Raw genomic sequence first — 17,889 nt, 5'->3', positions numbered from 1 at the left:
CAAGGCAGCTATCCAGCAGTAGGCCAGCAACTGAGCTCTTGTGTAAGCGAGGCATCAGTCAAGTGGGACACAGAGTCAAGGCTCCTGGCCACATGGTGGGGGGCTCCCCTGGGAAACTGCCAACTTAAGGTAGAGGCCCTAAACCCATGGCCCAAACCCTCTATGTACAGAGAAAGGGACACACGTATGCTGACCCAGACATACCACTGATAACCATCCTGGACCACCACTTAGGAGGAGTGGCATCCCCCCCCCCCAATATGTCAATTGTCATACTCACTGTCTGGACCGGAAATAATACCATTGATCATGAGGCCTCCCAGCATACCTGAGGACTCAATTAAGGGGTATACCGCGGACGGGTACCCAGCCCACATGGGGGCTCCAGAGGACCAGCCACTGCTTCACTGACGCCTAAAGGGAGCCTTCCTAGAAGTCCAAGTGTTCAGCATTGGTCCATAGCTGCTCAGCAGCCCCGAGTTGCAGCCCTCACCTTCCCGTTTCTATATAACAGGGGCCATCCTTCATCAGCTAGCTTCCCTGAGACCTTATCAACCCCAGGGGACCCCGAATGACTCCTTGGAGCCCAACTGGCCTCATTTCCTCTTAGCTGGTCCAGGCCTCCTGCTCTGCCCACTTGGACAATCTGTCCACTTTGGAAAAGCGCCTCTTTTCTCGCATTGACCTCCTTACGTATCTACCAGTCACTCGTGATCCGGAGCTCTAAGAACCTGTGATTTCTGTGAAGACTGTACCAGGGCCAGAGGGGTGGTCACCATCCCTGGATACTCAAGTGCCCCCACGCGGAGAGAGGATGCCCATGAGTGTCTACCTCCTGTTGGCATGGCAAAGGTTCTCCACTGTTGTCGGGTTCACACATTCATGTTCCTAAGGACATGTAGGCTTACCAGCAATGTGTATGTACAAATCTTTATGTATCTTGAGTGTAACTGAGTTAGCTCCGCAGTCTTAGTGAACGTCCATATTTGTTACCAAGAAGACCAAAGAGAGACTAGAAGCATACGCCCTCTGGGGGCTACCTGGGCAACACTGGGGTCACTTACCATGCCGTGTATCATACTGTCGCATCTGCACTTCCTCCACACAGTCAGCTGGGAACCAACCGGTACGGCCCTTCACGGTTCCCTCCCAGAAACCGCCCTCCCCAATGCTGAGCACTGGGGAAAGAAGCCAGACAGGTTGTCAGGGCAAAGCAGAGCTGGGGGTTCAGGTGTGCCCACAGCCCTAACCCTGGCTCTGCTCTCTTCCCAAGCCCACATTCCCCCTAGCCTTTTCCCTGGGAAGATTCTGGGATCCACATGGAAGAGAGAATTGAACAGATGGCCTCAGTGAAGGATGGACATGTGGGAGACAGACAGACCCAGATGGACACACTTGAAGAGGACAGAGGCAGAAGCAGGGGCCACGCTACTGCTCCTGCCCACAGTGACCACTTCCCCCAACCATGGTAACTGACGTCCACCCAAGAGTCACTGCCAAGAGCTCAGGGTCATCGGGAGGCAGGCAGTGGAGGGAGCCACATGATGTACCAGGGGGGCTGATTTCACAACTACCTCCACCTCAGAGCCACAGTGCCCAAGGTAGGAACCCAATAACGACAGGGGGCCCCGTGACGAGAGGGGCTTGTCTCCCCAAAACAGGCATCATCCATGGAAGAAATGGGCACTGTGCACGGACAACCACAACTGTTACAGATCCCCGGAAGATGACAAGCCCCCCTCACCTGTATCCCAAGGATTTCCAATGAATAAGCCCCAGAGTGACACAGGAACCCCACAAGGCGTGGGAGCTCTGTAATGGGTTAGGGTCCTTCCAACACAAGAACCCAGTTGGCCTTGGCCCCCATCATAACAAGAACCGCCCCACAAGAGCCAAGCCTCTACCATGACAGAGCTAGAGCTTCACGCCAGGAGCCCGTAAGCCCAGGGCCATTGGCAGAGACCCCAGCACAGCAGCTTGCTGTCATGACCCAGGGACACCCCAACCACAGAGACCCCAAAATGACATGAACTAGGCCGCGTGCCCCGGGGCCCGCCCCCCACCCCGCTCGCGCCCCTCACCCCGCCCGCCCGCGCCCCTCACCCTTCACGGCCTCGCCGCGGTGCAGTGGGATCTCGCCCTCGCCCTGCGGGCTGTGCGCCTTCACAGCGATGAACTTGCGGCCGGGGACGGCACTGTAAAGTTTCCGCTTCGGGCCCCGGGGCGGCGGCGCGGGGGGCGCGGGAGACGCCGGGCCGGGGCCGGGCGCGGGGCCGGATCCGCCGGGCCCGCTGGGGCTGTAGACGAACACGTAGGTGACGGACGCGATGCCGGGGGGCAGCGGGCACGCGAAGCCGGCGCCCGGGGCCTCCATGGCGCACGGCCCGGCCCCGCCGCCGGCCTCACCGCAGCCGCCGCCGCAGCGCCCACCGCCCGCCCGCCGCCCGCCCGCCCGCCGGGGGCCCGGCCCGGGGCCGCTCCATGGGCCGCGCCGCCGCGCCCGGCCCGCTCCCGCCAGCGCACGAACCGCGCCCGCTCAGGGCTCGGGGGCCGCGGGGCTGCGCTCCCGGGCGCGCCGGGCTCGCTCCATGCCACGGCCGCTCCGCGCCCCGCCTCCTCCGCCAGCTCCTCCCTCTGCGGGCGGCGGCGGCCGGCTAGCCCCGGGTCCGCGGTGCCCCCAACAGACCGACCCCCGCAGGGCGGCTGGAGAGAAACGAGAGCCAGAAGGTGGGCGCACGGGGGACGCCGGGCAGAAGTGCCAGGTAGGAGCTGGAGAAGGACTGGCACCGATGCTTCGGGCATCAGGGAAGGACAGGCGGGGCGCAGCGGTCCGGCCTCCTCACACCCTGACCACCAGCATGCACTGGGCGCCCCAATTCTCCTGCCTCCGGGCCTGTCTCCTCTCGCCTTAGACACCTGTCTAATGCCCATGCTCATTCTATGTTAACCACCTTTCCCATACCACTTCTCTGGGCTTGGGTATAGATAGACTCGGAGGTCTTGATTTTCCTGTTTGCCCAAAAGCCTGCTTGGGCTCCCTAGTTCCCAGACAGGACAAATTCACCTGCTCTGCCAATGACCAGCTCTCTGAGACTTAAGAAATACGCTACACTGTTAACACCACCTAGACAACTGTGACCCTGCCCTTTTGACCAGAGATTAAGTTACTGAATCCGCTTCAAATTTGCCCTTGTGGGCTCCACTATGGTGCTGGAGCAAAAACCTACAGACCATATTTCTGGGCTCCATGCCAGGCTCAGCCAACAGCGAGCAACAATGAGCCACTGCAGCCCTACCAGGGTCCACGAACGCCATCCGTTTTGGTTTTGTTTGCAAAACAGGCAACCTGTGCCTGAACCTCTCCCTCCTCAGTGCGCCCAACTTGCTCTCCACATCCTGACAGACCACTGTCACACCAGGTAAGCCTCCTTAACCTGTAACACAACTTTTCTAAGTGCTTCTCAGCCCTAAGCCTAGCTTTCTACTTCCTCAGAACCAGTCAGGACCACTGCTGAGATTGGGGCGTGGGGGTGGGGTGAGCCAGAGGCAAGCTGCGCAAGCATAGGTGCCTGCACGCACACACAAGCACGCGCGCGCGCACACACGCACAGACACACAGATCGGGCACTCGAGTCACCTAATAAATGTGGAGAAGAAGGAATTCCGCCCTCCCAAAGAGCAGGTGAGCTGGAGACCCTAGAATAGAGGCGTTTGTTCTGTGCCTGCTGCAAGCTTCAGCAAGCACAAATGAAAGGGACCAAAGTGGCAGCCACACAGGTTCCACTCGAAAGCAGCCCTCCTGGCAAACTGCGACATCCTAGAATGCACTCAGCCACCAACCCATTCGATTCCTAGAAAACCAGAGGGGCAACGCAAAAGCTTCAGGGGAGAACTGTGATATGGAACCAAACTGACAACCTTGGGGGGGCGGGAGGCGCCTACAGCCTGGGAAGCGGGCGGCATACACAGAGGAACAATGCAGAAGGGAAAGCTTCATATAATCTGCATCAAATGCCTTCTACCAAACACCTGTACCCAGGTCAGCTGGTCCCTACTCCCTGTGACTTTAAACAAGTCTCCGGCCCAGGCTGGGCCTCAGGACCCCAGCCTGTACAATGATGTGAACACAGACAGCCTAAGCGATCGAGCTTAGCTGAGTGACAGACAGGCTCTGCTGCTCAGCCCAGTGGTACACCAACCCATAGGGCTGTAAGAGCTGGCCGACACTGTGAAAACAACATGCTGCTTATGTAACACTTGCATCCAACAGGCTTCCAAACACCTTCTCTAGACCTGGCTCTGGAGATACGGCAGGAGGCCAGAAGGATAGCTCCTGACCGCCAGGCAAATTTAAGACTACAACCAGTGGTTAACACAGACAGCGTACCAGGGTCTAAGAAGTCGAACCCTCACAGGCACCCCCAGAGAGCTTCTCAAAGGAAACACCTTGCACTGGACTGGTGAGGAGCCAGCAAGGTGGTTACTCTTAAGTCTATAAAGGCTAAGAGCTCCAGGTTACACTTCCTACTCTTAAGTTACGGGGAAATCAGTGCTGCAAATATCCTGGTTTCTCGCGATTCCAGGACTCAGGAGGGAGGTTAAAAGTAGGTATGTCTACAGGGCTGGGCCTGGATTGCGGAGATGCAAGGGGGGGAGGGATGCGCTACCTCTCACTTGCAGGCCTTGAGCCTACATAGAAAGGCATGTCCCAACCCACTTCCTACCAGTACCACCAGTTTCCCTGCTGCAAATGAGCTTTCTAACAACAAGCTGGACCATACCCTCTCCACCCACAACTCCCTCTGCTGCCCGCTATCCCAAGAGCAAGCCCCATTTTCTACCGGAGATCAGCCTGAGTAAAGCCACCCAGGAACTCCGGCCACGAGCCCCACCCATCACCGCCAGCGCAGGTACCATGAACCGTCTTTCCCTGCCTTTCAGCTCTGGTTGGTCATAGCTCTCGGCCCACCCTGATGCCCCCCAGGACCACGCGTACCCTCCTACCTGATCTTGTTGTGGCTACCCCTGCCTGCAGCAGGGCCACTGATGTCCTTTTCCGGCTCACTATCCCTGTCCCGGTCCTTCTCCTCCTGAAGCCGTTGAAGCAGCAGTTGATGAGGGAGGCTTCGGAGAGTGGGCCCAGGAGAAGCTGCGGGCTGGGCATCGCCTTTCAGGTTGATATCACTGGCTGAGCGCTGTAAGGGTCGAGGGGATGCCAAGCCGCTTGGGCCAGCCAGACGTCGTCGCTTTGCATAGCTGGGGGTTTCCCTGAATGGTACTAGAGCAGAGAGGCAATAGTTAAGTGATTTGCGGGGGGGGGGGGGGGGCACGGGGACGGGGACAGCTGACGACTTTGTGACTACATTTCTCCTTTCCTTTTCCTCTCTCCAAACCATCCCATATACCCTTCCTTACTTTCAAATTCATGGCCTCTTTTTTCCATTGGTACTACATGCATATATGCATATATATTCCTAAATATAAGCTGTTCAGTACATATACTGTTACTTATAAGGATGATTTCAGGGCTGACCATTTGGTACTGGATAACCAATCAGTTTGCTCTTCTCTGGGCAACACTGTTTCTCCCACTCCCAGTATGCCCCAGTTGTCTGTAGTTCTTTCTGTAGGGCAATTGACCTTTTAAGACTAAAATCCTGGGCTAGAAGATAGCTCAGGTAATTAAAGTGCTTTCTGTGCAAAACTGAGGACCTGAGTTCAATCCTCAGCACTCACAGAAAAAGCCAGGTATGTTGGCATGCACTTGTAATCCCAGCACTGGGGACATGAAGCCAAGCAGTAGATGCCTGGGGCTCCCTGGCCAGCCTGCCTACATAATCAGTGAGCCCCAAGCCTGGGGAGAGAGTCTGTCTCCAAAATCAAGGTGGGTAGCTCCTGAAGAAAAATACCCAAGGTTGGCTCCTTGCTTCAACACACATATACACACACACCTACCTGTATATAGATAAACCTACACAGAGAGAGACAAATGGAGTCTAAAATGTGTTCCAGAAGTGTCCCAATCCCAGGAAATCAGAACAGTTAGCCACATGAATGAAGTCACCAACAGGTGATCACATCCAAGCCATGCTGCCTCCAACCCTAACTTGGAGGTTTTAAACTTGCTCCTCTTCTCACGCAGCTAAGGCTTTGGAATGCCCAGATACGTTGTTAGAACTTCCCACTTTACAAGGTTCGGGATAAATCAGGCTACACATGACAGATCTCACCAGGCTACTGCTATGTGAGACTGTGTACTATTGACTATCGCCAAGGAAACTAAAAAAGGCGTTCTAGACCAGAGTCAGCAAACATCCTAAAAAGAATCCAGCAGTAACTATTTCAGGATCCGCAAAGCGGAGTCTCCACTGCCATGTCTCAAACTCTACCGTGGTACCATGAAAACTGCTACAAACAGTATGTCAACAAATGGGCTTGTCTATGTTCCAGTAAAACTTTAAAGACAGATGAGTTGTTGGCTGTACGTTATGTATAAGAGAATCACTTTAGATCCAAAGACACATATATATTGAAAGTTAGAATATTTTCATTTGTTTGTTGTGTTTTATTTCAAGGTAGGGTCTCACTCTGTAGCCCTGGCTGTCTTGGAACTCACTGTGTAGACCAGGCTGGCCTCCAACCCACAGAGAACTGTCTGGCTTTGATTCCCAAGTGCTGGAATTAAAGGTATATGACACTATGCCTGAATAAAATTAGAATAAATTTTTTTAAAAAACTAACATATGTAAATAGACAATAAACTTTAAATGAAAAAAAAACGTAAACCCGGAAAGATAGCTCATATAGTAGAATGCTTGACATACAAGCATGAGGACCTGAGTTCAATTCCCTATACCCACATAAAGTCAGTGTTGTTGAATACACTTATCCCAGAGCTGAGGAGGCAGAGACAGGAGATTCCTAGGACTCACTGGCCAGCTAGCCGAATCTAATCAGCAGTCCAGTCCAGTAAGAAACCATGTCTCAACAAGCAAGATTCAGGATGGTTGCCAAGGAACACCACTGGAGGCTGACCTCAGGCCTATACAGTCATACAAACACATACATCTGCACACAGACATGCACGCACACACACACACACAAAAAAAAGTGTGTGTGTGTGTGTGTGTGTGTGTGTATGTGTGTGTGTGTGTAACAAGAGTCAGAAAGATACATTATATGTCAGTAAGGTCAGTTCATCAAGAATATTAACTATTAACATATATACACCAAAGAAAACAAAAGCAAAATATAGGAAACAAACAGCACTGACAGAGAGACAGAAATAGAAGCGGGGCAGTGGTGGCGCACACCTTTAATCCCTAGCACTCGGGAGGCAGAGGCAGGCAGGTCGCAGTGAGTTCGAAGGCAGCCTCATCTACAGAGTGAGTTCCAGGACAGCCAGAACTTCACAGAGAAATCCTGTCCTGAATACCAAAATATCAAGCCAAAAAAGAGAAATAGGCAGTTCTACAATTTATAGCCAAAAACTTCAATACTCATTTCCGATAATGAACAGAAGATCAAAAAACGTAAATGAGGACACAGGAGACAAGCCAATGAGACCTGACTAACCACTAGGGCCTCTCATTCAACTGCGGTACTTCTAGATAGCTAACACCTTCATGTAAAAAGGAGGTGTTTGTCTAGCACACCCAAGTGTCAGGTTCCATCCCAGTTTTGGAAAAAAAAAAGAGTTGGAAGACCTAGGCATGGTAGCATATGTCTATAATCCCAGCATTGGAGAGGCAAAGGCAGGAAAGTCAGTACAAGTTCAAGACCAGCCAGGGGTTCATAACAAGACTTTGTCTCAACAACAACAAAGTCAGCCTTCTGGGTATGGTGGCATACACTTAATCCTAGCGCACTGGAGGCAAAGGCAGTTGTATCTCTGTGAGTTAGAGGTCAACCTGGTCTTCATAGTGAAGGGGACAGTCAGGGTAACACAGACCTTGTCTCAAAAAAAAAAAAGGTGTGTTGGGGGAGATAGCTCAGCCATTAAGAGTGGCTGTCAACAGAACGTGGGTTCAATTCCCAGCACCCACATGATTGATAGCTTACAACCATCCACAACTCCAGTTCCAGGGACTCCACAAAGTCCTCTTCTGACCTTTGCAGGCACGAGGGTGCTCACATGGTGCACAGACAAACATGCTGGCAGAATCTTCATGCACATAAATAACGCAAGGAGTCAACACACTTTTAGCTAGACTGACTGTAGTAATATTTCACTTGTATTTTAATAAATAAAGCTTGCCTGAAGATCAGAGAGTAAAACAGCTGCAATGGTCAGCCTTACAGACCAGGCAGTGGTGGCACACACCTTTAATCCCAGTAGCCACCCTAGTTTGTCACAGAAACTAGGCAGTAGTGGTGCACGCCTTTAATCCCAGCACTAGAGAGGAATGAATGTAAGACAGGAGACAGCTCTCAGGCAGTCTCATTCTGAGGATTCCTGGAGGCAGGATCGTCATTTCAGACTGAGGTAAAGTAAGAGCCAGTGGCTGGCTGTTTTGCTTCTCTGATATTCAGATTGAACCCCAATATCTGTCTCTGAGTTATTAATTGTGCTATAACTGACTGATTTATTTATTTGGTTTTTCAAGACAGGCTTTCTCTGTAGTTTTGAGCCTGCCCTGGAACTAGCTCTTGTAGACCAGGCTGGCCTTGAACCCACAGAGATCCAACTGCCTCTGCCTCCTGAGTGCTGAGTGCTGAGATTAAAGGTGTGCACCACCATCGCCCAGCTACAACTGACTTTAAAACATATGTGTGTGTATATATATATATATATATATATATATATATATAAAGACAATAAAATCAGAAATGACTTGGTATTGTCACCAATCTTTCGAAATAAATAAAACATAAAATAATACTATGAACGATCATTTGCCACCAAACTAGATAAGCTAATTAGACAGACAATTATTTTTTCAATCCACAAATTACAAAAACTGACTCAAGAAAAAATAGAAAATCTCAACGGACTCAAAACAAGGAAACTGGCTGAGAAATCACAAACTTCCTACCAACAACGGAAAGGTGGTAACAGATGGCATGACCAGAAACACTTGAAGAATCAGCATCAACCCTTCCCAAACTCGCCCAAAGAAACAGGAAGAAGAAAACAATTCCTAACTGACTTGTATTCTAGATCCCCAAGCTGGATAAAACATTCCAACGATAAACACTTCAGGAACCAGTGTGGTACATCCATAGAACAAAACAGAAAAACAACATCATGATTTGAGTTGATTTCAGAAAAAATATTCACTAAAAATCCAACACCCTTTAATGATAAAATGTCAGAAAACTATGAACAGAAACTTCCTCGATGTGTTAAGGCATCTTTATAAGCCACAGCTAACATCATACTCAGTGGTGAAAGACTCAGAAGCTTCCCTCAAGCACAAGGAGCAAGGCCAGTCCTTGCTTTCATGACTGCTGTTCAACATGGCAGAGAAGTTCAAACCAGAGCACTAGGGAACAAAAGCAAGGGAGGCTGAGCATGGAGGCACACGCCTTTAACCTCGGCCCTCAGTAGTTCGAGGCCAGCCAAGGCTACGTAGTGAGACTACCTCCAAAACAGAAGGAAAAGGGCTGGAGAGATGGCTTCGAAGCTAAGAGAACTGGCTGCTTTTAAAAAGAGAGAGAAAGGAAAGTAAAAACAAGCTGGGCAGTGGTGGCGCACGCCTTTAATCCCAGCACTCGGAAGGCAGAGGCAGGTGGATCTCTGTGAGTTCGAGGCCAGCCTGGTCAATATGAGCCAGTTCCAGGATAGGCTTCAAAGAAAGAGAGACAGAGAGAAAGAGAGAGAGAGGGAGGGAGGGAGGGAGGGAGGAAGGAAGAGGAAAATCCCAATAATGTGCCAAGAAAGCCACTAAAGCAAATACAGAAAAACTGGTAACAGCCAGCTACCGTTTCTGCACACCAGCAGTGAGTACCAGTGGAAAAAGAAAACATCCTTCACCAAATACTGCCAAACAACTAAAGAGCCACACGAAAGCCAATTCTGAACTCACAGTTCATACAAAAATTAGGCTACAATTGATCAGTGACCTAAATATAAACGCTGAGCCCGTGAAAGTCAGAGGAAAACTCAGTGGCTGGTGGGCGGGGGGGGATGCCATTGGATGCCATTCAGCGTGGTGACTCTCACACTTTGAATTCCACCTGAGCAAATCAACATCTGATGTAAACTGTGAACCGAAATTAGACATTGTACCAGTTAGGAAGCACCAACTAACATCTAAGCGATCAAAACCGTATTTCTTATCTTGCTTCTCCTGGCAGTGTTTCTTGCCCCTCTATTCATGAGTTACAGAATAAAATTTAAACATGCTTAGGTTTTTCTTGTATCAGATCTAATATAAGAAGAAATTACCGGAGCCACAGACAAATAGGAGCGGTCAGCTGCTGAGCCCTGTTGGCCACCACTTGGAACCAACCCTCTGGTGCACCACATTCTGTGTGAAATTCTCTGGGTTTGTTTGAGAGTATTTTGACTCAACGGTGGCTCCTGAAGTCACACTGACTTCTGAAGTTGAAATAAAGACTGTCCTGGGTCCTGTAGGGAGTCTTTGGGTGTCTTAACTGGGTCTAATGAATAGATCACAGTAGGAAACTCCCAGGAAGACAGGAAATAATAGGTTGTTTAAATCCAGCAACTGGGACTCTATCTCAGAATTTGCTCTTTTCTAGACAAAGGGTAAATCTTACCAAGAAAAATTATCATCTTGGAAACCACAAAGTAGGGGGGGGGGGACAGAGAGAGAGAGTCTGTCTGTGTATGTGTGTGTCTGTATGTTTGTCTGTCTGTCTGTGTGTGTGTGTGTCTTGCTTCATAGCTCAGGTTGTCCTCAATCTCTTACCCCTCTACCTCCAGAATTACAGCATATACCACAATCAAGTTCTTCAGTCTGCTTTTTAACCACTGTTAGACTTCAATCAAAATCTTGAAAAAAAAAAATCTTGAGCTCAGAAATAAATAAAGGTAATCCTGTCTAGATAAAAAACATTTTGCAGCCAAGCAGTGATGGCACACACCTTTAATCCCACCACTTGGGAGGCAGAGATAGGCGAATCTCTGAGTGTTCAAGGCCAGCCTGGCCTACAGATTGAGTTCCAGGCCAGCCAGAGCTGTTACACAGAGAAACCCTGTCTTGAAAACAAACAAAATAACACTTTGCCTTTCTCTCATAGGTGCCAACCTGAGCTCATGTATAATCTAAACACATTAATAGGACCTGGTGTCACCCTGAAGATCACCAGCTCCATGGCTACAAGCCCCATGGAGTCCACATACAGGTTACATGTGAATTAGAAAAACTAGAAACCTATTGAAAGTCATTCCTAAAGTGTTTCTTACCCATGCTATAGTCAACCAGACCTAAGGACAAAAGAAAAATACGTTACTGATTTCAGAGTGCACTAGGTAATTTGGGGTTTTTGTTTGGTTTGGGCTTGTCTATTTGTTTGTTGAGAGAAGGTCTCACTGTATAGCCCTAGATAGACAGGAACTCATTGAGATCTGCCTGCCTCTACCTCTCAAGTGCTGGAATTAAAGGCCTTTGGCACTATGCCTGGCTCCTTGATTTGTCTTTAATCCTAAACTAACTTTAACAATCCAGAAAGGCCCCTGCAATGTTAAAGAGATACTGAATTAATTGATCTTGTTTGATGTGTTAAATTGTATGGAAAGCATTGTAGTACTAAACCTTTTGGGGTCGAGGGTGGGGATATAGCCGAAGCTGGACCCAAACTTGTCCTTATCCTGCCTCAGCCTCCAGTGTACTAGGACCATAGGCATACACCACCCCGGTACCAAATTTTAAACCATACTTTCACATAATTTCAAAATACAAATATTATAAAAGTGTGTAAAATTCCTGGAAATTGGACTTGTTTTGGGTACAATCCTATCAGTCGTGTAAGTCCGGCTGTGTTAAAGTCTTGTAAGCCACAAAAAGAAACCCAATCCTTGCTGACTTTGTCACCAGCTTTCAGCCATAGCTGTTTGGAGTCTTGCCAAGTGTACAGTTATTATTGTCATTCTTCTCTAGAAGTATGTGCGATTAGCTGCAGCCCAAAATCATTTATCCTTCAAAAACACTGTTGGACTCAGACAAGTACTATGAAATCTAGGTTTCCAGTAACTTCACAATCATACCACTAGCTTGGAGAAGAATTTTCAGAACTGTAATGAAGAAATGAGACCAGCAATGGTGGCCTGAGCCTGAAGTCCTGACAGTTCGGAGGCTGAGTCCAGAGAACTTCTTGAACCCAGGAGTTCAGGACCAGCCTGAGCAATAACACTGAGAAGAGGTGGGGGCAGGAGGAGGAGAGAAAGAACAAGAAAAGGCAAATGAGAGAGAAGGGAGGGAAGGAGAGAGAGCAGAGAAAGAAAGAGGAGCGAAAAACAGACAAAAGAAGAAGAGGAGGAAGAAAATAAATACCTGGTGGTTTGTTCCAACCACTAAACCAAGTCCAAGCAAAAGAAGTAGGGACATGGGTCTGGACCTGAAATTCTAGCACTCTGAAGCTGAGGCAAGAGGGTCACTGTAAGCGCAAGATGAGCCTGGACTACACAGTGAGTTCCAGACCTTCTGGGATGTAGAATAAGACCCTGTCTCAAAATAATAAACAAACAGAAAAATAAATCATGACACAAAAGGAAAACACTGATGAGGTATCTGAGTCTGGTTAATTTCAGTGGATGACTTTTTTTGGCAACTTTTTTAATAAAGTTTTTTTTTAAAAAAAACTGAAAAAAATGAGGTGAGTAATTTTATGTTTATTTGAATTTTTCATTTTAATGTTCTAGATTTAAGGACTATGCTTTCCCTTTCCACTGTCTGTGGCCTATTGGTGATCTTTTTGAAAATTAAAACTGAAATATTTGCCGGGCAGTGGTGGTGCATGCCTTTAATCCCAGCACTGGAGAGGGAGGGGCAGGTGAATCTTTCTGAGTTCAAGGCCAGCCTGGTCTACAGAGTGAGTTCCAGGGCATCCTGGGCTACACTGAGAAACCCTGAAATATTCACTTTCTCTCACTACCGGATCCTCGGCACTGTTAGAGCTAAGCATGGGCATGTGTATTACATGGTAATATATTATCCGCACAAGTTCACTAAGAAACTGTGCTGTTTTCGATAGCGTACAACTGGAGAAACCGATCCTATTACCAAAGCTTTGATTAGAATGTGATTTGAGAATCTACACAGGATGCCAACCTGCAAGAGCTGTTCCAAGCCTTATTGTGAGTAAAATGTCACTTTCTGCCTGTTTCCTTCAGAAACTTGAGGGGATTTGAAAAACCTTTTTTAAAAAAAAAACAAACATGAATTACTACAAGGGTGATCTGCAGTTCATCTTGACTTTAATTTCTGAGCCATAAAAGATTTTTAAAAGTCCAAACTGAGGCCAGGCGGTGGTAGCACACGCCTTTAATACCAGCACAGAGGCAGGCGGATCTCTGGGAGTTCGAGGAAAGCCTGTTCTAAGGGCGAGTTCCAAGACAGTCTCCAAAGCTACACAGAGAAACCCCGTCTCAAAAAAAAAAAAAAAAAAAGTCCAAACTGAGGTTCCTTGCCAAAAGTTTCAGCAAAACAAACTAAAGAACCTCTGTGGTTAACTACTCTCCTTACTAAATGTGTTGCTGTGTTATTGTTGTTGCTGGGAGACAGTCTGATGTAGCCCAGGCTGGCCTCAAACTCACTTGCGCTGAGGATGTCTTTGAACCTCTGATCCTGTCTCCACTTCCAGAGTGCTGGAATTAGTGATACAACCCAGCGCTTTGCACAGCTGGGCAGGCACCCTACCAATTTTAGCTACATTCCAAGCCTCTCCTACTAAATGTGTCTAAATAGGCTAAGGTTCAAAGACTGACATAGCTACAGAGAGTTCTGCTTCAGAGAAAACCGCAGAACACTGTTCTGAGACCGTGGGCCTGCTCACTGGTTTGAAATTGTTATTAGTATTATTTATTACCTATAAGCTGAACTGGATATTGATCTTCTATATTCCTCCATTTGAATGTTTTCCCACTTCTCCAACTTAGAATCACTAAGAACAGGAGCTGTTTGTTCCTGAAACTCCAAAGCTGGAGAGAGACACCTTGATGCAATTCCAGAGGATAACCCTGCCCAAGCGCTGGCCACCAAGGGAGGTCAGCCTTCTCCCAGTGCCAGAAATACAGGCATTTGAGATGCAAGCCAAGAAACATGCTTCGAGCTCAACTCCAGAAATCTTGGCTAACTTCTTTCTGGACTCTGACTGATTCTGTTTGTTCTAATGATTCACCTTTGCTATGCTTTTGTTCAATAGAAATATTATTTTGAGCAAGGCATGACGGCATACACCTTTAATCCCAGAGGCTGGTGGATCTCTGAGTTGGAGGCCAGCCTAGTCTATATAATGAGTTCCAGGATGTAGAGAGAACCTATCTCAAAAAAAAAAACAAAAAGATGTATACATACTTTGGTTGCTAGAATCCTCAGCTAAGGGCACACTGTAGTCTTGGGCATCTGCCTCATAGTTATCATAATCATCCAGTGTGCTACATTTTCTTCTAGGGTCTCAAATGTGTCTTCACAGCCGTCCACAGTACACCAACAACAAAAATGAGATCAACAACAACAGCAACAATCTTCAACATCTAACAGTATGATTTGAGTCAAAGACATCCATCCAGCCATGACACATTATAATGATACTTATGCCCAAGTTCTGGTCAAAGTGAATAACTATTTTTGTTTAAAAAAAAAAAAAGGCACGGTGGTAAGTGTCTTTAATCCCAGCCCCGTCTCCATGAGTCTAAGGCCAGCCTGATCTACATGGTGAGTTCCTGGCCAGGCGGGGCTACACAGTGAGACCGGTCATCTCACTGGGATGCCGTTAATGGGAGTGGCTCTGGCACCCTAATGCCAAACACAGTAGAGCCCATCATCTGAGGCCAGAAACTACAGTAATCAGACCAACCAGCTAACTTCTAAACAAAGGTTGTCCTGTCTTGTCTCTACAAATACTTGGCCTTCGGCTCCTTTCAGCAGAGTGCAGCCTCCGTTTAGGAGTTGCAGAATACTAAAAAGCTCCACAAAATGTAAGCATGCTTACGTATTCTTCTATCAGTGATAAACAGTGCGACCTTATGTTTGGCAATGGATTCTTAGGTACAACATCAAAAGCATGAGAATTCTTTTTTCATTTTTGATTTTTCAAGACAGAGTTCTCTGTAGCTTTGGAGCCTGTCCTGGAACTAGCTTTTGTAGACCAGGCTGGCCTCGAACTCACAGAGATGGGCCTGCCTCTGCCTCCTGAGTCCTGGGATTAAAGGCGTGCACCACCACCGCCCGACGAGAATTTGTTTTAATTTTAATTAAAAAAAACAAAATGGAGTATGATAACAAGTGCCTATAGACCCTGCTACTGAAGAGGCTGAGGCAGGAAGATCACCTGAGCCTAGAATTCAAAACCAATCTGAGCAAGAAACAAAGCAGGACATGGTAGTTTCTTTCCTGTAATCCGGATACTCAGAGGCTAAGGCAGAAGACCTGTCAAGAGGTTGAGACCAGTCTGGGATACGTACAGAGCTCAACGCCAACCTGGGCCAGAGTGAAAACTTATCTCAAACAACACCCAAACCATATACAATGTATTTTCAGTTTGTTGCATCTATTTATTTGTGTGTGTACATACATGAACATAATGCCATGGCCCTGTGAAACACGTCAAGGTCCTGAAGAAGTCAGCTCTCTCCTTGTACCATGTGCATTTCCCAGGCTTAGCAGCAAACACATTTACCCACTAAGCCATCTTGCTGGCCCTATATTCTTTACTATATTCAAAGTAAATAAAGAATTCTTATAGTTTAACAATAAGGAAAAAAACTTAAGTGAGTAAAGGCCTTCACTTTCCTCCAAAGACACACAAATGAAAAACTCCTGAGAATGTGTTTAATAGCATTGGACATTAGGAAACCACAAACCACAATGAAATACCACACCATATCCAACAGGGTAACTACAATTTAAAAAAAAAAAGCAGGCAAGCATTGGGAAGAAGGTAAAGAAGCTAGAAACCCACGAATAGATGAAAGAAGTTTAGTGGAAATGTTTAGAAACTCTTCAAAAATGTAATAATTATCATATCACCTAGCCAATTCCACTCCTTGGGATAAGCCCAAAAGAAGTGTAAACTATTATTCATATAAATGCATGTACAAACATGTTTGTGATAGCAATATTCATAAATCAAAAAGTAAAGACCAGCTGGAGGGATGGCTTCAGCTTTCAGCTTTTTGTTTTGGTTTGGTTTGGTTTGGTTTTTCAAGACAGGGTTTCTCTGTAGCTTTGGAGCCTGTCCTGGAACTAGCTCTTGTGGACCAGGTTGGCCTCAAACTCACAGAGATCCACCTGCCTCTGCCTCCAGAGTGCTAGGATTAAAGGCATGCGCCACCAACAGCCCAGCATGGTTTCAGCTCTTAGGAGTGGATACTGACTTGAAGAGAGACACAGGTTTGGGTCCCAGTACCCACACTGGGTGGCTCACAACCATCTGTATCTCCAGTTTCAGGGGATCCGTACTCTTTTCTGGCCCCCAAGGGCACCTGTATGCATGTTCTACACGTACAGACAAGCAGGCAGACACACAAGCACACAACATACACACTATATGTGTGTGTCTGTGTGTCTGTGTGTCTGTGTGTTTTAAAGTAGAAACAACTTATTTATCCACCAGTAGGCGAATGAATAAGCCAAATACCCATGCACACAGACAACAGAATACATTTTAGCCATAAGAAGGAATGAAATGATCTTGCAAGGCAGATGAAGTTCGAAGGCACAAAGAAAGGGTAATCGTGTAATTCCATTGATACGAAACAGCAATAACAGGTAAATGCCAAGAGAAATTATGTTCTCAGCTGACAGGCTGGGGAGGAGGGCAATACAGAACTTAACATATCTGAGGTACCCTTTGGAGCAATGAAAACATTTTGGGATTCAACAAAACTGGCATTCAATACTGTAAATGTAAGGAATGCTGCCGGATTGTCAATAAAAGTAGTCAATTTTAAGTAAGGAACATCTCGTCTTGATTTAAAAACAAAAACTATACCGTGGGCAGGCTCTGGCCTGCAGCACTGCCTGCCAAGACTGTCTACACCTATTATAAAAAGCGTGGGAGCCAGGATAGGCCGAGCAGGCTTCACCTTGAGCTGGTGACCAGTGTAGACGCTCAGGCCACACCCGGGCCCAGACTCAGAACCTACACTGAACAAGCTCTCCAGGTGACGTCACCATATGAGGAGCATTGCCCGAGGCACTTACCAAAAACATGAGCTAGGCAGTCCACGTGAGCATATATACATAGAATGCTTTGTATACATAGGTTGACTGAAAGCCCATAGCTCACTAACTGAAACAGGAAGCAGAGAAAGCCACTGACCAGAGTCCCACCCAAGGGTCTGTTGGTCCATAAAGAGAAGTAAGGAGGTGTCTCTTGAAACACGACATGAGTGCGTGCAAGACACTACCCTGAGGAAGGAAGTGGAGGACAGCCAGGCAGAGAGCTCCACGCAGCTCCTATGTGGGGTCCCACAGCCCCAGAGGGAGACAGAGTAACTTAGATCTGTCACTTAAGAAATGTCCAGCACTTGGGAGGCAGAGGCAGGCGGATCTCTGTGAGTTCAAGACCAGCCTGGTCTACAGAGCTAGTTCCAGGACAGGCTCCAAAGCCACAGAGAAACCCTGTCTCGAAAAACCAAAAAAAGAAAAAAAGAAATGTCCTTAGAGTGGATGGATATGTGCAGAGGGAGGTGGGCAACCCAGACCTGAGTCCCCAGGTCTAATGATAGGTTTTGTCATTAACCGTCTAAGATTTGGG

At 47.7% G+C, this 17,889-nt stretch overlaps 1 protein-coding gene across 4 annotated transcripts in view; it reads right to left on the bottom strand.

Moving 5' to 3' along the window:
* Positions 1-17,889, bottom strand: part of Shank3 (SH3 and multiple ankyrin repeat domains 3) — a 60,529-nt gene that overhangs the window by 32,554 nt on the left and 10,086 nt on the right. For all 4 annotated transcript variants that reach the window (XM_075960358.1, XM_075960357.1, XM_075960360.1 and 1 more), the window contains 3 exons: positions 5,005-5,278; positions 2,104-2,297; positions 1,065-1,178 (listed from right to left, as the gene is read on the bottom strand). In XM_075960358.1, the coding sequence (XP_075816473.1) occupies positions 1,065-1,178; positions 2,104-2,297; positions 5,005-5,278 (582 nt within the window). The remainder of the gene's footprint in view (positions 1-1,064; positions 1,179-2,103; positions 2,298-5,004; positions 5,279-17,889) is intronic.

The sequence above is a fragment of the Microtus pennsylvanicus genome, chromosome 2 (genome assembly GCF_037038515.1).
Source record: "Microtus pennsylvanicus isolate mMicPen1 chromosome 2, mMicPen1.hap1, whole genome shotgun sequence".
NCBI classification, from domain to species: Eukaryota; Metazoa; Chordata; class Mammalia; order Rodentia; family Cricetidae; genus Microtus; species Microtus pennsylvanicus.
The sequence above is the reverse complement of the archived record's forward strand: the minus strand, read 5'-3'. Positions and strand labels throughout refer to the sequence as shown.